This window comes from Pelecanus crispus, chromosome 2, assembly GCF_030463565.1.
Source record: "Pelecanus crispus isolate bPelCri1 chromosome 2, bPelCri1.pri, whole genome shotgun sequence".
Lineage (NCBI taxonomy): Eukaryota > Metazoa > Chordata > Aves > Pelecaniformes > Pelecanidae > Pelecanus > Pelecanus crispus.
In genome coordinates, this window is record NC_134644.1 from 21,761,579 (window position 1) to 21,786,306 (window position 24,728).

The window sequence follows — 24,728 nt, forward strand, 5'->3', positions numbered from 1 at the left end:
GTCTTACACTGTCAACAGTTGGGTAGTTCTTCAAGGGTTCTGTTTAGAGGAGAGAGGGGGGCTGTTTCTGCCCTGCTCTTGCACATTTTTATGTACATGCATAACTTTGTTCCCATCTCATGAGTATGTATCAAATGAGTTCCAAGGAACAATTTATGACTTATTTTACAGAATCTGAGCCATAGAGTTCAATTTGATGCCTGGCACTAGTTTATGCCATTGACCAAAGTATTTGTTCTTGTAGTATTACTAAATAATTTTCAAATAAATTAGACTATTTAGCAATATTTTTAAAGTTTGTGTGGTTTTTTTTTTTACAGCTGCTTTAGGTTTTCACAATATAAAAAGCCTAATAATAGTATTTACATTTTTTATTAGTTTCAAGTCAGGTTTGATTTCATGATTGAGCTAGTTTATACTAGCTCAATGCACCATTGCTAGGGGTGAAAATGCTACCAAGATTAGTGTCTTGAATTATACGAACACAACTTTGAAGAAAAATGTTTTAGGTCTTGTAAAAGCTTACTTATGAGAAAAGTAAATTTTAGGAGAAGATTGACTAAAATAGTAAGGTCATTTTAAAGGGTACACGAAACCAGTAAGAGCAGCTGACATACCTTTGAAGTTATGATCCATTTCCATTCTTCTTAGGTAAGCAAGACAAGTCAGGTAGGTATGTGATTTTATAACTCTTGTTTCTCAGGTAAATGGGATATTTGTTTGCTGCTAACAATACAGAAAATGAAGCTTGGGTGTTCATTTTGAATTAACTTAAGTTTACCCTATCTTCCCCAGTGACAGTGTAACAAACACTCTTAGGTTATGTAGGCTGAAAGTTAAATGTCAGTGTTAGATGTATGTCCATGTGTGCAGAATCTTGACAGCTGGCTGCTGATTAAAAGGCTGCTGGAGAACTTCAAGGAAGCATTATGTTTGAAGAATAACTTTTTCTTCTGCTGGGAAATACCTGTGTTGGAACTCCCAGCAGTAATTTGCAACCTGCCTTGATTACAGAATTCCCTCTTCCTGTCAAACTCTGTCCATCTCTGCTGCTGGAAGCATCAGGATGTCAGATTGATGGAGGGTAGGAGCTGGGAAGATGAACTTCTCTCCCCATAAGTAAGGCTTTTTTTATCTAGCAATAGGAATGATGGTGGACTACTAGGGAAGGAAAAAATGTTGCGAAGAGAGATGGGAATCCCTCTCAGAGAAGGTGGTGGGACCAGGAGGAATGAGAGACGAGTTTTTGAATCAAGTTCATCATGGTCTGAGGATTAGTATGCTAGTGCAAAACCCATTCCCCTTCTACAGCTGTACATTACCTGCTATCAGAATTAAGGAGAGCAGGGTACAGATGTAAAAGAAATTCAGTTGTTTCATCTTCTTTCACCCTTAAAGCAAGCAAAAAAAAGGAAACGAGGGCAAACATAGGAGGGAAGGATGTTTTGATAAATGAGAACTTTTAACAGCATGTTAAAAATAATGAAAAAATATGAAGGAAATTATTTTCAGCCTGAGCAAACTTCAAAAGATCAAACAAACCCTCCATATCCAACACAAAACTCTAACCAGTTGGTTTCATCTGTTTAAGAACAGATTCTTTTTGGTTGCTCATGGGGAGCTGCAGTGCAATGGGGGTATATCTTTATCACACATAAAGGAGCAAGTTATGTAAGTCCAGTTATTGTTCAGCAGAGTTACACTGCTCCTGTGGGTAATTGTTTGGGCACCATGGTGAATAGGTGCAGATTTCTTGTTTTGTAAGTACAGGTTTAATTAAGAGCCACGTGAGTTTTCATCTTTGAGTCAGAGTGTGGAAATAGTGAGCATCCCAAATGTGGAGCATTTGTCTTTCCGAACTATTGCAGGCTATTTGTAGAATCACAGCTTTGAAAGTGCAAGGAAAAAGGAGGGAAACTACTGGGGGAATAGAAGGACAAAGCTCTTTTATCCGCCACTCAGTACAGTATACCTATGGGAGCAGAATGCATGTTTACCTACAATGCTCTGCCAACTCAATTCAACCTTTACATGCAGGGTTTGCATCTAATAGGATTAGGTTGTGTTTAAGACTATTTACTCAGCCTTAAAATAAGGCTGACATTTATACTCAACTCTGTGAAAAGTGCAATTTCCTTTAAAAATTAAGACTGTATTCAACTTACAATACGTTTGTGCTGACATTTTGAAACTGTCATGTGCTGTAGGCCTTCACACCACTTTGAATATCATTAACACGCTGTATAAGTGTGGGCTGAAGCTGCATAATAGGGAAATACTGTAAAATCTCCTGAACAATGTGATCATGTATAGGAAAAACATTTTTCTCTTCTTCATACTTAGACCGAAGAAAATTGCTCTCAAAAGAACAAAAGTGATTTTTTTAACGATAGGGAATTTATTTGAAAAATAATTTAAATACTACATAATGCTTGAACAAACACATGTTTATCCAAACCAGAGTACTTTTCTCTATAAATTGTGTTTGTGTTTTGTGAAGTGACTGTTAATGATGTGACTTTGGCACACAAAGACATTTGGAGAAAAGTGAAGTAGGGACCATCAGCCTACTTTATGCCTGCCATTTAGCTGATGTCATTTAGCTCCATTTCCAAATTTAGGACCAAAATTAGGTGGTGGCCCTTAGAAAACCGTCAGGTCACAAAATAGTGGTTCACCTTATGTGTAGCTGAGGATCAAATGGATGGAAGAATGTAACTGAACAGTGAAATGACATGACAATTAAGTTTCTAAAGCAAAGAAAACATTTTCCGCATTGTGCCTGGGTAGAAGCTGCACATAGCATTTAATGAAGGTACTCAAATCTGTGGATCACAGTTTTGTCTGTTCCATGACCGGGTCCGTCACCGGGCATTATGAATGGCAAACCAGTGTTAAGTATTTGTACAGCAATTTCTATGTTCTGCTTGGTTAAAATTATTGATTCTCCTCACAGCATTACGTTGTATGAAATAAGGAAGTGGTGTTGTGATTTTACAAATAAGAAAACTGCAATAGACTCATCTGTGGACAATTAAAAGGCAGTTTGCAGATCTGAGGTTGGAGCCCTGGTGTCTTTTCTCATACACTTATGTATAAAACAGTGCTGCTTTTAAAATGTTAGTTGACAGTTGGGCAAACTTTTAATGTGTATGTATTCTCTTTGCAGTCCATATGATGTCAGTAATGGTAATTTATAATGTTTCACTGACCATTTACATTTGAATATTTAAGAAGTCTATATTGTCTTAGGAGTAAGCTTTTTTTCATGTTCAGGATATTGTGCAGTCACAATCCGCACAAAAAAAATTACATTCTTTCTGATAAGACCAAATCGGCAGATCTTAAACGTGATGTGCTTAAACACCATCAATAACATACCAAAATGTCGATGTTTGTTTTGATGCAGATCATGTTAAAGTCCAGCTTCTCCTGGCTCTCTGTTCAGCATCTGCATTAGAAAAAATCACCTTTCACTGACTAACTTTCTGCTGACAGTGGTTGTCAACAGCAGGTCCCCCTGGACTACTTCCAACTGGTGCTGAAAATGGTGTGTTTACTCCTGATGTAATTGGGACCAATCAATTTTCAAGCCCATTACTGCAAAGGATGACTGCATCAATCTGTAATGGGCCAGAAATGTGTTTGTCTCTTCTACACGAGCCTGGAAACAGTTTTCAACACCATTTGAGTGGGGATCAGAAAAGCTGTTGCCAATGATGATTGTCACCAGCTAGTCATTTTCTTAGCGCTGATGGACCCCAAAGTGCAGATGAGAGAAAAGGGGGCAGAGACACAGCTGACAGCCCATTAGTTAGTGGACTTGCAGCTCCTAGAAAATACTAAGCAGGGACAAAGAGTAAGAGACAAATTCTCTTGCAGATAGGTGTGCCTCGCTCCTTGCTGACTTCTGTGTTTGCATCTGAAGAGGGCAAAATGTATTCATAGCTGCTTGTGCATATTTTAGTAATTTATTACCTGTAGCTTGGAATAGTTTTGGAGTTGGAGGGAGAGAAGACAACAGGGGAGAAGACAAAAGACTGCAGGAAAGGTCCGAGTCCTTTAAACCTAGGCGCGCTTGGCTCACCACGTAGCAGAAGTTTCTGTTTATTGATTGACAACCTGAGATGTTGCAGCCTTGTTAGAAATTTGTTTACTCTGCAGCATCGCAGTGCATTCCAGTGCACTGGCACCATCATGAAGGGTGAAGCATCTTCAGGACCCTCAGCTGGAGTAAATAGACTGGCAGGTTTATCCTCAGTGGACCTTATGCCTCTTTATAAGAGCTGGGAGGTTTGGCCCTATTACAGTTAGTCTACTAATTATGAGCAAGCCCTGAATATTTTCTATGCTTTGCAAAAGCGACTGGCAATTCAGAGTATGCAATCACAAATCACAAAGACAAGAAATGGCTTTTGTTCAGATTATCATTCCTTTTTAAAAATATTCAAAAATGTAGCCACTTTTTATTGTAATTTCAAATTGGGGTAGAAAAACACTTTAAATTTAGTTAGTATTTGTAATTTACTATTTGCAACTTCAAAACTAGAGATGGTACAATTTTTTCCCCTGTTTTCCCCAGTTCCTTTCTTGCTCGCATTTCCAACTGGTCTGCTATAACTAACTCTCCATTTAGGTCTTTCACTGTGGCTCTTAAGTTGTCAGTATCTCAGTTACTTTTTCCTATGCAAAGGCCAGTTCGTGCAGATGTTTTGTAGACCTGTGGTCCTCATAAAAAGGAATAATTCTTGAGCCTTTGGTGATGGATTTTGGTAAAGCCTGAGCAATCCTTTGAATGCAGGTTGAGTAAGGGCATCGTGTAATGCCTGGAGGTTCCAGTCAGGGTTTGAGCCTCTTGGTAAGGGGCTGAACCAACTCAGGAGAAAAGATGTCCCCTTCCTTGGGTGCTTCTGCTGTTTCCTTTTGTTGCCTGACCAGGCTTCATTTTCTCTTCTCCTCTCTCATAGGCTTCTCCACTTTCTGTCTTCTCGGTGTCCATGGGTGCACACACCAAGCTGGTTGCTTTGCCCTGTCTACATCTGTTCCCCTGCTCTCCCAGAATAGCTCTGGTTTTACTGTTCTAACATAGCACTATAAAAAAAAATCACTAGGTGGAACAGAATAGCAGCTGTGTAATAGAGGCCAGCACACTGTCCCAATGGGAAAGGGTCAGCATCCAGGGATTGAGGTTATTCAGGAAATGGGAAACATATTTTTTCTTTCTTTGGCCTACCTCTGACAAACTACTGTTCTGCTGCATAACATTTTTATTCTCACCGGAGTATGACAAGCTGCAGAATGGAGCAAATATATATTGCAGACATTTGTAAAATGCTAGATGACTTTCCCTCAGACATAAGTAATAGGTATACTGGTTTAGGTGCAGGAAGAATAATAATTCACTCAGGGAAAGCTATAGCAATTGGCCTTGCATCTAATATAATTGAAAATGGTGAAATATAAAGGACTGTCACTGTCTTATTCCCCTCCCCTTTCCCCCTGAAATTAACCACAATCCATTATTTCATGTACTATATGATCATGTCATTTGGGAGCAATAAGTGACCACATTTCCTCAACTTTATCACCACTATTCTTGATTCTCTGTTGTTAAATTCACTCCATTCCTAATTTCTATTTTGAGCACATATGCTGGCCTTTAATTTGCAATTTACATGGATGATAGGGTACTATTCAGAAACCTGTTTCTGCTGCCTTTGTGGTTTTCACCTCACCTCATGTGGTCATTAGGATGAACAGCATATAATTAACTAAATTCATGTAAAGCCCTGAATTGCAAATGCTTGTCTGTACATCTAGTTTCTTTAAAAAAAAAACAGAGAAAATCTAAACCTAACCAAACCAAAACTTCCAGGGGATTTAACAAGCTGTAAGAAACAGTTTTTATTTTCTTGGTAGGTGATACTTTGGGCTGTATTCATCTAAGCTATTTATTTATTTATTTTATCAGTGATTACACTTGTGTGTCACTCATTGTAGGTTAAAAATCGTAAGATCTGTTTGTGGGCAAGTGGCCAACAGTGAAGCCTATTTAGCTTGTCTACTTAGCTGAAGCCATATGGACGCAAAATTACTTTCCTGTTGCCTGTAAAATATTTGCCAAAAAGTAAGATATTTTTCTTTTCTTTTTACAATATCATTTCTATAAATTATATTTGTCGTTGGGTGCTGCAGTGTATGAGTGTTGCGTTGTACCCAGAGTAAAACTTTACATTGGAAATAGCAGCTAGATATGGAGGTTATAAGTGAAGCTTTAAGCTGAGGACTTTCTTGATGGTGGAATATAATCTTGAGAGGTTGATTAACTTTATGTTAAACAACAGAAGAAAATCTAAAAGGCTGTCCAGTAAAGCAGGAATTATTCTGATACTTTCTATTTCCTGTAGACTTTATTTTGTGTTTTCTAACTTCTGCCTGAAACTTCAATTGCTCAGACACTTTTGAATACCAGGGACGATTTTCTTAATCATTCAGAATAATTCAGTAAGACAGCTCTTGGAAATTGACTTAGATTGGCACATGTGCTACAGCAAGGGAGAGGAAAAAGTCTACAGACCCTGGAGAGGGAGAAGAAGGATAACTTGTGGTCTCGGAGCTCTGTAACGTCCCTGAGGTCTATGCTGTTCCTGTGATTGCTTTGCTAAATGGAGAATGTTTGGACTCTCCTACCTGTGGTTTAGCCTTCTGGCCAAAGTTTTCTGAGCCCGTTCATTATAGTAGTGGCTTTTGCACAAACAGAAAGATTCAGTCTTGTACTCCACATGCTGGAACACTCAGCCTTCTTGTTCCCATGATTGTGTAAAGGAGCAGATAAGTGGAGTTGCGGGGAGTGGGGGATGCTGGCGTGGAATTGTGTCATTGAATTACATACCAGCTACATGGCTGCCTATTGCTGAGAAAGACGTTCACCATGGTAGAATTACAGTTTCTGTTTAGCGTAGCTGCAATCTGCTAGGCTGCGGTGCTCAGTATCGTAGGGGGGTAGTTTATATTAAAAAAGGGTACAGCATAGAAAGAATGCTGTACTCTTAGAAGTTCTCTGAAATTTAATCAAAAAACCTAATATTTGGGTCTTTGCAGTGCTTTCATTTTCTTCTACACATCTAAGCAAACCCATTTTTCATTTTAGTATTGTATTTTATGCTTCTGAATTTCTTCCTTATCCTGTTAAGCTGTGTGTGGGTCTTACTAAATAATCCCTGTCAAGCAGGACTGTGTTGGAATAAATTAGGCAGCGTTCTGTTGAATTTGATGGCTGAGTTGATAGGTCATTCAGAGATTGTTTATAAACTTAAAATGTTTTTGTTTGTTTGTTTTAAACAAAACTTTTTTGTTTGACAGGTATCCTATAAGAAGGATGTGCAAGATACTCATAGATACACTGAAGTGCTGAACAGGCCAGACATAAAGATGGCAACTGAGATAACAAAGATAATAAGTGATGTATGTTCTCCTGTTACTCTATTTGTATTTCTTAGACATGTTTATTCCAATTGCAGTCAGATTATTTAGAATGCTGCTGAAATTCTCAAACGTCACGAGCAGAAAACCTGCAACCCCAAATCTGATATGGAGGTTTGATTAAAAAAAAAAACCCAAACCCAACAAAAAAAATAAACACCTTGCCTGATATGTTACAAAATTATGGGTTTCTTCTGTTTTGATGTTGACAGTATGACCTTTGCAATTACTGGTCATTGATCTAAAGACAACGTTTAAGCTTACTAAAGTTGGTTTTGTTTCAGCTTTATGCATGATAACCATTCTCAAAATCAGTCATATGCCCCTATGCTATATTGCATTTCAGAAGACATACCAAGCCTTTTTTCACCTCAGTACAAGAGAAGCTCGCATCCCAGGGCACCCCTTCCTCCTCCCATCTCTGCCAGCAGTGACAGGGAAATGCAATTCCCTGCTGTCCTTCTGAGAGCTGTGCAAACGTGCCGCCTCTTGCATGGGGGCTCTCCTCCCTGAACTCCCCTCTCAAATTCTTTTCCCTCCCACCGTGACATCTGCTAATGGATAGGTCAAGGAGCAGTTTGAGAAGCAGCAACGTATGATGCAGTTTAATATTTTATTGTAGACAACTCAAACAATATATATATTGAAGGCCCTGAGCCAAGATTTTAAGTAACTGCTAATAGTTTCATGTGAGACTGACTGGGCACCTATGGAGACACAGTTTTAAGAGACCTGAGATTCACCTTTTGAATATTCAGGATTTTCTGAAAACCAAGAACTTCTACTAAGTCTTACATTCAACACCCAAATTTACTAATTGCTCTTCAAGTCCCCTTTGAGTTAGAATGACTTTGGAACTTCTATTTCTCTCAGTCTGTTGTTATGACATGTCTTTGCTGATTCACAGTGCCTGAGTAATACAAGAAGCCTATTTTAGGCAATGGGTAATTTAGTTTGTGATATTGCAAAGCACCTATTGTCAATTCATCTGTGCTGTTTTCTAATGCACTGTGGAAAAAAATTGCTGCAATTTGCATGGGAGGCAGTTCAGCTGGAAAGATCACGTAACACCAGCCCTGCGGGACTAATTCCGCTCTGTTACACCAATGCAACCTCACTGACATCCAGCAAGATTGCAGTGGTAAAACTCAGTGGAATTTGACCTTACATTTCAAAAAAGCTGCCCCTCAGCTTAGTTTTGTTTCAAGACTAGTTTCAGCTGCTACAAATAATCTTGTGTAAACTGCAGACCCTGTCGTAAGAAATGCTGAGCCACTGTAACTCATTCTGCCTTGATTGGGAGAACAATATTTCTCAGGCTTAAGCTATGCTTTTGGTTGAAGTTGAATTTTGTGAATGCTGTGCATTGTGTTTTACAATAAATAAATATTATGTTGTTAAGGAGCTGACGCCTGAGAAGGGCTTTTTTTGGAGCTGATTAGAACAGCTCTGAAAGTAGTGTCAATGCAGATCACTAAATGAGACTTTTTCTGCTAGCTTTAAAGCTTGCATTTCTCTTGATAAAACAAAAGCAAACAATTTAATAGTGATTCGTATTCTTTTTTTTAAGGCTGAGTACAAGAAAGGAAGGAGAGAGATGAATAAGGAGCCTGCTGTACTTGGAAGACCAGATTTTGAACATGCTAAAGAAGTTTCAAAACTGTTAAGCCAAGTAAGATTCTCTGTCATTTTACAATGACTTCATTCAGATATCTCGTTCCTAGTAATGCCAGAAAATATTTAGATTTTTAGATTATTATCTCTAATTGCATGAAGATTATGTTCTCAAACTCTTTTCATACAGTATTGCAATGACTGGTAAATTTAAGATTCTTAGGAAACAGAATATACATTTTTATGCAAAAATACAATGAACTTTAATGTTACAACTCATCTTTTGTGGAGATGGTGTATATTTATACAGATTATCTAGGAATTCTGAAATATTAACTGTATGTAATTTAGAGGCAAATTTTGCTACTCATTCAGTTTGAGTGGAACCTTACCCTGTGATTAATCCCACTGAAGTAACTGGGGTCTTTTGTGTAACTGCTTGCTAATGTGAGTAATGGGATCTGAATTTGGCCTGACATGTAAACCACCTGCCTTCCCTCCCCCTGAAACTGAACCTTTTATGTACTACTTTCTGTTATATATTAACCTAAAAAAAAAAAAAAAAAAAAAAAAAAAAAAAAAAAAAAAGAAGAAGAAGAAGAAGAAGAAAAATTGAGGGATTACTTTAGTCCATAACTAAAAAGAAAGCTGAAAACACAAATATTCCCTCTTTTCCTCTTATGAGTCATCTACTCGTAAGACTTTACTACAGATCATCCTGACATCGTGAGAAGGGATTTTTGACTACTGACCTGGGTTTTTTTTTTTTTTTTTCCTTTTTTTTTTTTCCTTTTTTCTGGACTAGTTCTTTAACAGTGCCTTGCATAATCCTCGCTAGTAATCCTGTCAGGCTACACTTAGAGCTTTTGTAAACCCAGGAACAAATTCTGCCCTCCTGTAGGAGGAGGATAATGTCCTTTGATTGGAGAAGGTCGTGTCAGACTTCCCAGAACTAGAAAAAACCCCCAAGTGTAGTCGTGTATACACTAGAACATTCTTAAAATCAGTGTTATGTAACAAATACTTGTGATTTGGCTAGAGAGTAAACATCTTCCCTAGAACTAGGATCAAATGAGAATAACGTGTCATAGAGAACAAGCTGCATAACAGTGTAGCATCCGCTTGCCAGAGGTTGAGCTCCTTTTGCTCACCAAACGTTGTCCTTAGATATCTGCTACATGATTTCCTGTTTCACACTGGACCATCATTAACTTTGAAGCATGAATACTGCACAGAGGGAAAAAAGAAGAAAATACATGTTTTTTTACTGCTTTGTTAATGATGTGTTCAGAATCAAAATTAGTTTGTGTTTTCCAGATAGATTTCTTTCTTCCATTTTGTAATGGATCATGTGCTCATTCCTCTGCCGATGGGCAAGTGTGATAAGAGATTCTTTTGTGTTTAGCATCCTGCAGGCTTGGAAGTCAACCTGTGCTTTCTAGGAAGAGCTAGAGCTATGCTGCTGTCACTTATATGAAAAGGAGCTGTCTGTCATTTAGCAAACATCTTTAGTGATTTTTAAAAGGGTTCATACCTAAATTTAGTGTGTGGTATCCTTTGTTTCTACTCAGTGGCTTTCTAGACGCTCTCTTTCTTGCAGCCTATTTCAGAATCTAGTGGGCTTGCAGCTGCCTGTTGTCACAAATGGGACCAAAGCAGATCCCTTTCCAATAGCCCGCTCCATCTCCCTAAGCTTGGTACCCCTGAGGTTGTGGCCAACAATCGCAATAATCAAAAACTACCAGCTGGATCATGGGGTCCTGCAGACTGGTGCTGAGCCAGCTGCATCATAGGCTTCATCAATGAACTTTTAATCTCATTTTTGTTAGATGTGCTTTTCCCCTTGGACAATGCATGCTGCATCTGCAAAAGCTTGATAAAAGAGTCTCTTCACTGCCAGGGACTGGAATGGCAGCGGTTCCAGTTGAGATCCTTCTGCAGAAGAGAGCAATTTGTGCAATTTTAACTTCTTTAGGGAGTCGAAATAGTGCAGAAGGTGTGGCAGGAAGAGAAGGGCAGTTGACAAAATGTAGCTTGCTTACAGTTTATTTGTAAAGAAGATTCTTACTAAACCTTGGTGGTCCAAACTCTGCAGCCGCTGGGCCTGGATCCAGGTTTTGGGTTTTTCCTTCTCATGTCCTCTCCTCAGTCTACGCTGTTGTGGCTGCTTGCAGTATGTGTGATGGGCCATGTACTTCTAGAAAGGGAGGCAGTGCTTCAGCCTGACACTCCTCTGCCAGCCATCTGTGTACGGCAGCATGGAGGCTGTAAATACCAGGCTGCTTTCAGCACTGGGGAGGTGCACTCATCAATTCCCCACCTCCTCTGAACGAAAGGCGGTGGCCATGAGTTGTCTAATGTTTTTATATATTATTTGAATCATCATAACACTTAGACACACTGATCATAAATCAAGAGCACAGAAAAATGAAGATGACCTCTGTGTCCAAAGAGCAGGGTGGTGGGGCAGGATGAGGAATGCACCTGTGCTGTAGGAGAGGAAGAGCCCTCAGTGTGGGTCAGTCATGTCAGTCCTCTTCATGCAAGGATCGTGAAGCAGGCTTGTAACAATTACAAGATTGAAAAAATAGTAAAGTTAATGATTTCTGTTTTGTCTCCAGACTTTCTGGCTTTTAGGGTTTCCATTCGTTTCTCAGCAGATGGGAGCATTATAAACTTTTTGTGCTGAAAGTTGATAATCTCCCTTAATAGCATGAATCTATAAGCTGCGACATGCAGAGAAATATTAGTTATTTGACCCTCACAGCAAATTTGCAAAGTTGACAACTCTGATGGATGTAATGGGAAGAGAAGATGATAACATGTTTTAATGTGGTGCATATGGGTAGGTAATTTAGGGAGTATAGAGAACAGGAGCAAGAAGAGGTCAGGCAGTGTGGGTGTAACGAAGGGAGAAAGCAATCAAGGCAAGCAGGAAGGCAAACAAAGTGAAGAAAATAGTGTTAATGTTTGACTGGCGTGCAAGGCTCTACAAAATCAGTGTACCCCCTCCTCCTTTTTTTTCTTCTTTTTTAAAAAATTAACAAAGCTTTTGACAACAGCAGCAGCAAAAATAATAGCTCCCAGGACTAGTATATTTACCCACAGCACGTGGTACCCCTTTCTGTTGATTTTAAACCAAATTTAAAACAGAAACTGTGTTAGCCCTTGTGAAAACATGAAGCTTGTCAATTTGCTGAATGTACATTGTATAATTTGGGTTACTTTTTGTGTTTTTTATAAAAACAAGCTCTTGTTTATGTCTTCTTTATGTCTTCTAATGCATTTTATTAGCTTTTTCAAAGAGCTGCTGATATGAAGTATTCCCCTTATGGTGTTGAATAATTGGTTTTATGATGAATAATTTTGGATATTTGTATTTTATGCTGGATCTGGTGCTTATTGTTTCAGGGATAAAATTGTTAGAGGTAGAATGTTTTTCAAAATGTTTTTTCTCTGAGATTATCAGTAACAACACAAAGAGCCTAGGATTTTCTCAGTCGTTCTTTGCTTTAAACTCTGCTAGTGCTTTTAGTGACCAATATTTTAATTTAGCTCTTTGTTTATGTTTCGTTTCCTTCAATATGTATGTGCTCTGACGGGTTTTTCATTTTTTTTAAACATGTTTTCATACAGTCATGAGGAAATGCTTTAGCTGCAAGTGTCTGCTGCATCCTGGGATCCCAGTGGTTGAAGGATTCAATTTTTGTAGTTTCTTTGTAAATCTGAACAGTGGGTGATGTCATCCACTTCTGAAACTGAACACTCCCTGTGTGAACAGCTTTGAACTGCAGATTTGATTTAGGAATGTTGCTGCAAAGCTTCAAAAGACACTGCTCTGTCCAGCTGCAGTTCTGACTTTTATAGGTTTTGTGCAAGGCCGATGAGAAGTTTGTTTATCCAGGCTTTATTTAATTCCAGTTTGGTTTTTCAGGGATGTTGTTGTGTTAAAAGCCTGCAAAGTCTGCTCTTTCTTCAGCAGCAATTAGAGAGCAGCCTACAAGCATTTCTTTTAAATTAACCCCCCACTACATACTCTCTAAAAAAATAAACAAGCTTAAGACTTTAATTAAGATGGTAAATAAATAGTCATCATTTTAAACCCTTGTTAAAGTAAAGCTTTTGGTTAACGATGAAATTTGTAGATAAGCTTCCACTAACAACTGTCATTTCTACTCTTTGTTTGCTTTTCTACCATGTTATAGCATTGCTAAGACCTCCCCCCTTCAGAAGTTTTAGAGGACACTGATGAAGTATTTTTCTTCCTTGTTTTTAATCAGAACTCTTTCCCTCAGGAGTATTTTTCCCCTTTAAACTGCATTCATAACTTTCTCCTGTTCAAAAGAAGGATAAATACCGTGCGTGTTACTTCACAGTGACTCATCCATGGGCTTGCTCTTCTCTCTTCTCCCTCTCCCATCCCACACTTGCTTTCAAAAGGGAGAAGGAAACAGGAAAATACCGATAAAAGAGAAAGTGAATGCGTGTGTTGCTTTCAATGAGATGAATCCCCTATGACAAGTCAGAGTTAAATTACTGCTGGAGGTGCTCTTGAGATACTGCCAGGGTCATCTGATATTATTGTGTGGCCTCCATTTTGCCCCAGAGCGACATGTGTGGTGGTGTTGGGGAGGAGAGCGAAGGCAGTAAGCAGAGCAGCCAGACGAGGCAGCAGGGCCTAGAGGTACGGAGACTTCCCTCACTGCAACGGGAACGTTTACAGCTGGATTAGTGGGCAGTCTCTGTAAATTTGGGACCCTCCTGCACTTCGGCATCAGGATACACAGCCCTGTGAAGGCTGGGTTCACTGGCTCCCCCTCTTCCCTTCAGTAGCAGTGATGTGATCTGAAGTGACACTAATGACGATTTATTACTGGAATTTCTAGATTGAAATGTATTGCTAAAAAAATCTTTAAAAATGGCATGAAATGGCTGCAGCTGGAAGATGGCAAGCCAGTTGTGAGGAGAGGTCCCTTTGGCACTGGCATTTTCACACTTAACAAAAATATCAAGGACCGTGTTGTGCGTTTGGTCCATGTGCACAGTTTGAAGCCATTTGTTGGCTGGGCAGAAGACAGCCTGCAGTAGTCGGATATTTAAACTCTTGTGCACAATGTTGTTATGATGTGAGCTGATGCCCAAGGACTAAAAGACAATGTGGCTCACCATGCTGACTAGATCCCTGGTTTTGGAGGCGTTTTGAATCACATATTCCAGCTCTGCCTGTTTTTTATTAGAAGGCAAGTTTTGGATACACCTTTTAAAAGAGAAAACCCCTCTGATTTATTCCTTCACTGCTCGTACAGAATGTGGATTTGCCTTTGACAAAGGCAGTGTCTTTGTGTTCAGATATATGCTTTTGCACTTGATCCAAAGCCAAGGCAAATATCAAACAATATGAAACAGATGAATCTACCAGAAGGCAATAGATATTCTTTTCTAGAGTTAGTGTGAAAGATTATGAAGTTCATCATGTGTTCAGATAAAGTTTCTCTTTAAAAGTAACGATGTTTTAGAATTTCCTTCCTTTGAAAAATTAACATAAGTGCTGGAATCATAACGTAGTTCTTGCACACATACGGTTAGGTTCTGTTTGGGTGGCTTAGTTTTGGTTTCCTGTTATCCAGATTAATGAAATTTTGGGCATCATGGCTAAACATAACGAGGTTGTATAAGCTAAACCATGTTGAGAGTCTCTTGAGGCAAGGAAGAACTAAAAAAGGAAAAAGAAAATTCTTCCCACAACTAAAGCTGAGAAAAAAATAATTTTTGAAGGAGATTGTTTGAGGTGGTTTAACCACTTTATCAGACATTCATGTGGGAATAGAAAAAAAAGGAGTAAGGAGAAAGACACGTATTTATTTAATGCAGAGCGTGGTAAATTATAATGGATGTTGCATAGGCTCAAATATCAGGTGTCTGACTAACATTCATGAAAGCAGCATAATTCAGACTGAACCTTATTCTCCTCCATTATGCCCAGCTGTTGGAAAGAAGCAAGGCATGTATGCAAAGTCTCCAGATGTTTGATGATCATGCACAACAAGGGGGGCAAAGGAGGGAGATTTACTATTTGCTCGATTTCATATTTTCAGATTCTGAATTCAGTTCTTCAGCATGTTTTATGGAATTTTTGTGATTTATTTACTTTTAATGCCATTGCCTCAACATTTGTGTATTGCTCATTTCCTCTTACATGTCTCGTCATTCCCCCCTTTTTCTTTTGAACAAGAAGAAAAGAGAGGGAAAGTGATAGCAGACAGTCATTTAATTATGCTTTCTAACATTGTAATGATGTGGGCATTGTCCCCAAGAAGGGACTGTGCTACAGAGAGATTCCTCAGGGTCTCCTGGGAAATTTCTGGCAGAATTAAAAATAGACCTGGGGGCTCTGGTGACAGCCTAGCACAGTGCGAATGACACATGGACCTGGAGGTGGGATAGACGGCCGAGTGGGAAGTTTGATTCTGACTTCTCACTTTCAAGTGGTTGAAAAATTTGAAAGTGATTTGTTTTACAATTTCTACAATTTGTTCATCTTATAAATTGATTTTTTGTTAAAAACATGTTTTTGATGTTAATTATGAATTGAATGATTCTCAGCTAGTAGATTATTATTGCTAGTCAAACAGTTCTGGTTTATTTGATTACACAGGTGAATCATATGGTTTTGTTTGTTTCCTTTTTATAAATGCTTCAGCACCAGTAATTCCATATGACAATCTTAAAATTATTTTTTTATTTTAGTAAAATTCAGGTACATAAAAATTACTTTGAAACCAGCACAAGACAGTCACAGGTGTGGCTAAACTGAGCTTCTTTAAACATCTTCATTGTTTAAAGATTTAGGGATAAGGCAATTGCCTTTAATAAGCTCCTTTGTAGTCTGAATTGTCTGTGCCTTCTTTAAGTGCTACATGTTAATATTAGATATGTTTGTTCTGGTGGAAGGTGAAATACAAAGAGCAGTTCAGTAAGGAAATGAAGAGCCACCAGTACAATCCTCTTGACAGTGCTTCCTTCAAGCAAGCACAGATTGCATCCACCTTGGCAAGTGATGTAAGTGAATTTGCTTTGTATTTTACATGCATTTACATCCTGAATAACCTAACATTTGTTCTCAAGCAGAATTTCTTTTTCCATCTTACGATTACTCTGAGCAGCAGAGTAATATATATATACAGTGTGTCTGTGTTGTGGTTTAACCCCAGTCAGCAACTATGCATTACACAGCTGCTCACTCACCCTGCCCGCCCCCACTCCCTGGTGGGATGGGGGAGAGAATAGGAAAAAAAAAAGTAAAACCTGAGGGTTGAGATAAAGGCAGTTTAATAGGACAGCAGAGGAAGAGGAAATAATAATAATAATAATGCTAAAAGAATATACAAACCAAGTGATGCACAGTGCAATTGCTCACCACCTGCTGCTCGATGCCCAGCCAGTCCCAGAGCAGCAATCGCTGCCCCCTAGCCAACTGCCCCCAGTTTCTATACTGAGCATGACGTCATATGGTATGGAATAGCCCTTTGGGCAGTTTGGATCAGCTGTCCTGGCTGTGCCCCCTCCCAGTTTGTTGTGCACCTGGCAGAGCATGGGAAGCTGAAAAGTCCTTGACTAGTATAAACACTACTTAGCAACAACTAAAACTTCCAGTGTGTTATCAACCTTATTCTCATACTAAATCCAAAACACAGCACTATACCAGCACGGTCTGTATAGCAGGTACCGCATGTTATCCATTTCTTCCTTTGCTTCTGACAAAGTCCTTCTCCAAGGACCTGCAGAGTTTTTCATAACCATTTTAGATGAGATTCATCTCGCTTAACTTTGTGTGTCAAAAGGTATGACTGCTTACTCTGAGCTAATTGCCTTGTATTTGGTCCCTTTGTATTTGGAAAAGAAATAAATGGGTCTAGAGGGCAGTTCTTCTGAGCTGTTGTAGATGCCTGTCTTTAGAGGAGCAAAGTGCTGGCATCTCTCCAGCGATTGTAGAAGGAGGTTGCATGAGCAGCTCAGATTTGGATGTCTATCTTTTAGACTTCATTCTGCTGGCTGATCATCTAAATGGTATTACAAAGTACAGCAGTCACTACATTCAGCAATGAGTGCCTGCTGCTGGAGCCAGATTGCAGAAAACATCTATACTGACTGATAATGCTGCTGGGATGATATATTTAACAGGATGTCCAGTGCTAAAAATGTGAGCTCTTCTTTGAGGCTGTGATCCCAGATAGCCCAGAGACAAGCCTTCATTCTGTAGTCTGGCATTTCCAAAGTGTGGGGCACCACCCAACAGGAACAGGACCCTCTGGGAAGGGTCCAACAGAATATGTAATTGTTTTCAAAATATAAATCTTTAGTAAAAAATTCATTGAAGTAATTATTATTATGAGATATGCAAATTGAGTATTGTTGATTTGAAGTATGCCTAAATCACTGAAGAACAGGATACATATGTGGAGGTGACTAAAGGTATTAGTTTAAAATATTTGTCATCCAAGATAGGTAAAGTTGCTAGTCTTCTTCCTGTAAAATGCTTCCTGTAAAAATGGACATCTAGCTACCAGAAGTATGGAAAATCCTACTGTAGGCTGATAGGAAGTTATCTTCTGCCATGAAGTGATTATCTTTTGTCTTAGGTGACTATATTGCTTATCTTTACTGAAAGCAGTCTGCATTAAATAAAATATCCAGGAACACTTCCCTTTGACTGTTCTATATACAATTTTTTTATTTGGACAGTTAGTGTAACTCCTGAATCAAGAGAAAAAGAACAAGAATCAACAGTGTTTAAAATGAGTAAACTCAAAGTGTTGCAGAAGATGCTTTTGATTTAAGTTTTCTGGGGGGTAAAAAAAGAATAAAAAGAAATAATAATGATTCCTTTCTGGCCTGAAAAGTCATACAAAGTGTGATTTTGTTGTAAGTGTCCTTTCTGAGGAAAAGTTTGAGTAGTTCCCAAATATTTGCTCAGTAGAATGAATCCTTTATTGATTGTTCCTTTCCCTCCAAATAATAGTAAATGACCACCATCTAGTGGCAGGTAGATTGTTCAGGCAAGTACTTAATGCTTCCTGTTTCTGGATGGCCACACTGTAATACGAAGCTGTGAATTATTTTGCTAATCTTTATTTTACATAACCTGAATTCTCTTTCCAGGTGAATTACAAGAAAGATTTGGAAAGCCTACATGATCCAGCCTCTGATCTACCAAACCTGCTATATTTAAACCATGCTTTAAATATCAGCAAAACGCATAGCGGTGTAAGTTGCCTTTATAAGAATCATCTGAAAAATATATGTAGTAAAGAATGTAGTATGTATAGTCACTGTAGAATACATAAATTTTTGGTACTTGCTTCATGGCCTCATATGTAGTGTTGTGGCTGTAGTGTTGTAACCATGATAGTTGGGGGATGTAGTGAAGAAAAAAGGGCTTTTAGGGAGAGCTGTTTCAGTTATTAGAACGACTAATATACTGGGTAAGAGTCCCACAGACTTCTGGTACTCGAGCATTTCTTCTTACATGTTTGAAACCTTGTCTGTTTTTTCCTTTGTTGATCTAAGATACCTCTTTCCTTGCAAATCTCATTTTGCCTAAGATCTTACTTATTGCTTTCATCTGCAAGTCTCTGTACAGAAGTGACCATTACGCTAGTTTAATATTTGGACTTCTGCCATCAACAGCCTCTCAAATGCTAGCTTCCTTTAGAGCTTCTCTGTCAAAGCGTTTTTTCCCTCATCAGTGTCAGAGGCTTCCTACACTGGGTCAGGTAATAGGCACATATTCCATTCTGCCACATAACAAGACATGCCCCTTGATGGGGCTGGTGGTCTGACATAGGATAGTGATGGGAGTTGAAATGGGGAGGAAGAGTTAGGAAACCACTGGCTTCTGTGCGATGCTGAAGCTTCTCTCCCACTCCAAGAGCACCTATGCTACATGCGCAGTGTAGCTGGTTAGCTGCATTTGTTGTCTTTACTCCAGAAACCACAGAAGAGTTGCAGAACTGCTGTGGAAAGGTGTGAGCGGGTGGTGTTGGGAAGGAAGATTGCTCATGGTCGGCAGGAGGCGAGCGCTTCACACACAAAGGGTTAGCCATAAAGACTAGGAGCATACTGGGTCATCTTCTGAGTCAGTGGCTGCTTATGGAAGCTTTTGTCTAAAATAATCAAAATAATCCAGCCTTCCTGTCTGTACTTGATTTTTGTGTTGCTCTTTGGTGAATTGAACCTTGCTTTTTATCTGTCTCACTCCGATATGTGAAGCTAACACTGACCATCCCCTTTTGTATGGGTAATAAATGAGCTGATAGCTTTCGCTTCCTGCATTCTGCGTGTGCATTTTGGCCTAATTCTAGTTTCCTTCAGTGTAAGGTAAGGTTGGCATTCTTTTTGCTGATTAAACGACCACCCTCAGAATGAACTTCGTCAATTTGTTCACCTTATCTCTAATGGGATAGAAACCTGGACTTTCCCTTAAGGCAGCTCACTTCTTGCAAAATTTATTTCTTTCTGTTGCCCAGGAAGGTTGATTCATATTGTCTGTGCCCTCTTCTGAGGACTCCATAAATACTAAATCGCTGATTTTTGCATTGTCCAGATGCTGGTGGATATTTTTTCTTGCTGTGAGCAGGAAGAAGAATGCTTCGTCAATCCCTAAGGTCTCCACTAGCTATTTGTCTTCTACAGAAATCCCATTTTCAAAATCCTTCTCAGATTTGACCTCCCCATGTCATCTCTTTGATTTTAACATGGCTTACTCTCCTACCTTTTGCCATGCTTTTCCAATACCTTCTTTGTGTTCTCATCTCTCCACAGCTCATACCAAATATTGAAGTCTGCTTCCACTGTATGAAACAATCTTCCTGACTGTGCCATTAACTGATTTCCAAAGAATGATTGCATGGTCTGGTTTTTTTTCCCTCTGAAACACAGAGACTCTTGCTAATTGCCCAGTGTGGCTGTTTCCCTGTGGTATACCTTTCTCCCTTGAACATCACGCTTCTCTTCATCTTTTGCATAACATAGCTACACCTGCCCCTGTGTGATACATTGTAACCTGTATGGTTAATTAAACTACTAAACTAATATGGTTGATTGACCTGATTTGCTGATTGACCTCAAGCATAGAAGTGTGTGCAACTTTATGTAACACATACACTATAATACCAATGCAAAACTGTTACACAAGTCAGCTTCCATCGGAATAAATTCCAGCACTTAAGAGGAAAGCTTGACGGACATGTTTGGACACAAATAGACTGATTCTGACAGGTCAAATGTATCCTATTTTCTTAATTTTGATGAGGAAGAGAGTTCACAAGGTGGAACTTTCTCCTCATATGGTTGTCCTGGTTTCGGTGGTGTACATGTAGATCTCTTTGTCATGAACTACAGAGGCATAAAATTTAAACCTTTGATATATGTACAACAGCTAGTTTATTGTTTTGCATATTTTAAATCTGTTCCTATTGTAGAGACTTTGAGATGCTAATGAACTACAGGCTAAAAAAAAGGAACCTAGATGTGTTTCATTTCGTGGAACAGGGTGAATAAATAGAACTTGAGAGACTGAGTCTGGTGTCTGTAGTTTAGTGTAGCGAAAGGTTGCACTATTTACTTCATTTGATCTTATAGAATTTTTTTTTTTTTTAAATTTTGTTCCATTAGTTGAGGAATGGAGTAAAAGTATATGAAGTGTGTATCTGTAGCTGGAGGTAATTTTTGTTTCCACTACAGAAGTGATTTTATTGTGACATTTATAATTATTTCCACTAGGAGGCAAACCCAGACCATCATATGTGTTCCTTTGCACTTCAAATGTAAATAATAACGGTTATTTTCTAGCACACATAAACATTTGACTTTTCGATGAGCAGGGCAAGCATTTTCTCTAGGAACTAACATAAGTTATTTTTTATCATATCCTTTTTTCATTTCATCACAATATTTTAAATTCAAATTTAGCAGTAGAACTCCTGGGTTAGGAGGCCTAAAATATAGTTTCTTTTATGCAGTTTCTCCCATAGTTATTTTAAATGGTATTTAAATTGCAAAACCTTCTGGATTTTGTTTGTGAAAACATTCTTGGATATTTTTTGTTTCAGTATGAATATAAGAAATCATTTAAGCAAAGCAAGGGCTTCTATCATTTCACCCTGGATACAGCTGAACAAATCCATCACAAAGAAAATGCAGTGCTTCAAAGTCAGGTATATGCAATCATAAATATATATTGCAAAGAGAAAAATGCAGCATTCTAACAGTGATTAAATCAGGCATTAAACTGCATGACAAATTACAGTGATGTACAGTGCATATTCAATCAGAAGCACCCCATGAGGAGAGAGGAGAGTGTTTTCGCAGGACCCGAACCTCGTGCAGAAACTTGACAGGGAAAGAGATTAATACTTTTCTCAAATTCAGACGTTTCTAGTTTTGAAGAGACAAATAAATTACAGTATTACTCATTCTGAATATCATACTTTGATTTGTAGCTATTTGCTTTCCTTTATGGCTTGTGTAGAATATTCCACCATATCACAGCCTGATTGATTGAGCTAAATAATGTGTTTGCCCATCCTAATCAAAAGAGTGGGAATGAATGAGTTCAGAAGACTTCACCAGGTTTCCAAACAAAGTGTATTTACTTTGTGAGTTAGCAAAAAATTGTATGTTGGTGTCTTAACCCTTTGTCCTTCAAAGTGATTTTGCTGCTAGCTTAAAGGTCATGGTCATTGGTAGCTGTGAGAGGAATGTTGGTGCAAGACCAGGCTCCACTGAGGCACTAGTTCTCCTTCCTACAGGTACAAACAAAAGTGCATTTCAGAATAGTGCTCCTGAGCCTGAAAGAGACACCTGCGGGGCCTGGCTGTGAAACAGATTTTTTTGTTACAGGAAATATGTTGTTTAATGGAAACATGATAGGGGATCCTACTGAAAGGCTCCCAACTGTTCAGACATAGGTCATTCAGCCAAAAATCGTGCAATTAGTTTAAGGACTGTGACTGATGCTCCTCACTCCTGCTGTCTTTAAAGTTCACCATTTTTAGGTCCCACATTTTGAAGCAAAGGAATAAATGACTCCAGAAAAGGTTTCCTTGTCTAGCTGCCCTATTTCTCCAACAGGTTAAATTTGGGAGGAGTCTTCCAAGTCAAAACCTCTAAGGAACATCGCTAAGACAGGATTTGTCTGTCACCACAGCAAGCAATCAGATTTCACATTCTCTTAGCTGTTAACAGCATTTATTTTCATTTTCCTAGGTCAAGTACAAAGAGAATTATGAAAAATCTAAAGGCAGATCGATGCTGGAGTTTGTGGATACACCAATGTATCAAATTTCAAAGGAGGCTCAAAAGATGCAAAGTGAGGTTAGTAAAACTGTGTGCTTGAACTAGCAAAATATTCATCAACAGAGAAGTTAATAGACATCTTGTACTCAGGTTAAGAAAATGGATGAAGCAGATTGTAAAGGTTTTATAAATTGAGGATATGGTAGAATTAGTACTGAGTAGTGCTCTTTGCTATTCTGTAGCTCAGTTCTTCAAATTTTTTTTTTTCTCAAAAGTTCATTGGTGCTAACACTAGACAGAGACTGTATGTAGCATCATTTAATTGAGAAGAAGCTCAAGAGGTCTTCTAGATCAGAGATTACTAACTTTTTTACTTTTTGCCTTTAATTCCATCTTTAATGAGGGAGGATTCTCAGGTTGGAGCAAGTGAAGCTGCAAAGCCCAGTCCGACCCAATGCCTTAACTGAAACGTGCTGCTGCCTGTTCAGCCCTGGGAAGCTCAGCAAGGGGGAGGGATTGTTCCTGGGCTCCAGAACAGCACTGGCTATCCTAAGTCAGGCATATTTTTCTAACTTTTTATTAAAAACTTTCAATGGTGGAGGTTTTACGACCTCCCAGACAATCTCGTCCAGTGTTTCACCATCCATCCTGAGAGAGAGTATTTCCCTGTGTCTCCCTTGCTGCAGTTTGATTCCAGTATTTTTGCTGTGTGTCATGGCAAACAGATGATTTCATCCTCTTGGTAGAAACTTCTACGTGTTTAAAACCATTACCTGGTGTGCCATTTGTCCTCTCTTTTCTCTAGCAAGCAAATTGTTTCTTTCATAGATTAGGTTAAACATTTCTTTGGAACTATCATACATAACGTATTTTTGCCTAAATGATACGTGTCTTGTATGGATAATCTAGGTAATGAAATGAGAAATAAAGTTGCTTATTAATGTAATAAGTAATTTATAGCACAGCTCATTTCTGGGTCTGCTTACAGTGTTCTTTCTGAAATATGCTTGGAAATGCACATGCATGTACCACTAATTGTTGTTTTTGCTTCAATAGAAAACGTATCGCAAAGATTTTGAAGAAGGGATCAAGGGAAGACCCTCAATGGATTTAGACAAGACCCCAGAGTTCTTGCATATAAAACAAGTCACTAACCTTCTGAAAGAGGTAGAGGATTTTTATTTCTTTGTTTTGTTGTTAAGATGTAAATGAGCAATAAGCAGCATCACTACAAGCTGAACAACTTACAGTTAACTTGGTAGCTAAATACAAAAGTGAATTAATGAGTAAAAATTGCAGCATGTCATTTTATATTCTGAATAGTCCTGTAGTAAGAATTGATACTTTTTGAAGTTTACTTATGAATATAAGGAAATGATAAAGCTCAGCACACCTGAGCCAGTAAAACAGAGTTAAATGAACAAATCGGATGACTCCATAGAAAATGGATCGTTGGCAGGACATTCCTTCTGAGGGCCTCAGTTTTGGAATTTGTTCCTCCCCTGGGCTCAAATAGCCCAAATTTGGTGACTGTCCAGGCATGCTGCAAAAGACATCTGTTTGATAGGGTTTTGGAGAGGGCCTGGAGTTTGCTTTCCAGATAGATTAAGGGGTGGAAAGGAGGATTTCTGTCGGTGTCCAGATGGCAGTTTTTTCTTTTGAATAATTATTTCAGGTTTATGATAGTCTGTGTGGTTGTATGGATGCCTTGAGCTGTGTGTAGTCACTTTTAACTAATTTAATTGAAAAAATTATCTATCATACATGTTATGGATGAAAATAAAGAAGACTGAAATTCCATAATATTCCATATTACATAATATGCTTTAGGCAAATTTTGTTAGAAGGTGCAGGTGTTCTGTATGCCCACTGTTTCTTTAATATTTGTCCAATGTTCTGCAGTTGTATGTGGAATTATAAATTAAATCGCTTTTTTTCCATAACTGAGAATCCTTCTGTCTTTATTCTTTTTATATTGTTATTCAAAACTGTTTTCATGTTAGGTTTTGAGTATTGGTTGGTTCTATAGATTAGGCTTACTATTTGACCAAATTTAGAAATGAATGTATCAGCAAAATTCATAGTTGGAAATATCAGAGCTGCTAGGTATCCTCTATTTGAATTTAGGTGGCAACAGTACCTTGTTTATATTTATTGGATTAAGAATTGATGTTTTTGCTGTGGCCTAGATGAATGAATTGAGGATGCTAGAATTAAAAACCCTGGTACCTTGTTCCTTTCCTTGTTCTTTAAACAACTTATCCCAGTCTATGCTAGATTTCATATCGGTAAAGAAAAGATTTTCTTTTCCATTATTTCTTTATTATTCATCCTCT

The 24,728-nt window shown here is 38.5% G+C and overlaps 1 protein-coding gene across 1 annotated transcript in view; it reads left to right on the plus strand.

The window, feature by feature from the left end:
* NEBL (nebulette) overlaps window positions 1-24,728 on the plus strand; it is a 94,246-nt gene that overhangs the window by 16,023 nt on the left and 53,495 nt on the right. The window contains exons 6-12 of the mRNA XM_075728155.1: window positions 7,363-7,464; window positions 9,053-9,154; window positions 16,048-16,155; window positions 18,256-18,360; window positions 21,207-21,311; window positions 22,363-22,470; window positions 23,449-23,559. Coding sequence (XP_075584270.1) covers window positions 7,363-7,464; window positions 9,053-9,154; window positions 16,048-16,155; window positions 18,256-18,360; window positions 21,207-21,311; window positions 22,363-22,470; window positions 23,449-23,559 — 741 coding nt within the window. The remainder of the gene's footprint in view (window positions 1-7,362; window positions 7,465-9,052; window positions 9,155-16,047; window positions 16,156-18,255; window positions 18,361-21,206; window positions 21,312-22,362; window positions 22,471-23,448; window positions 23,560-24,728) is intronic.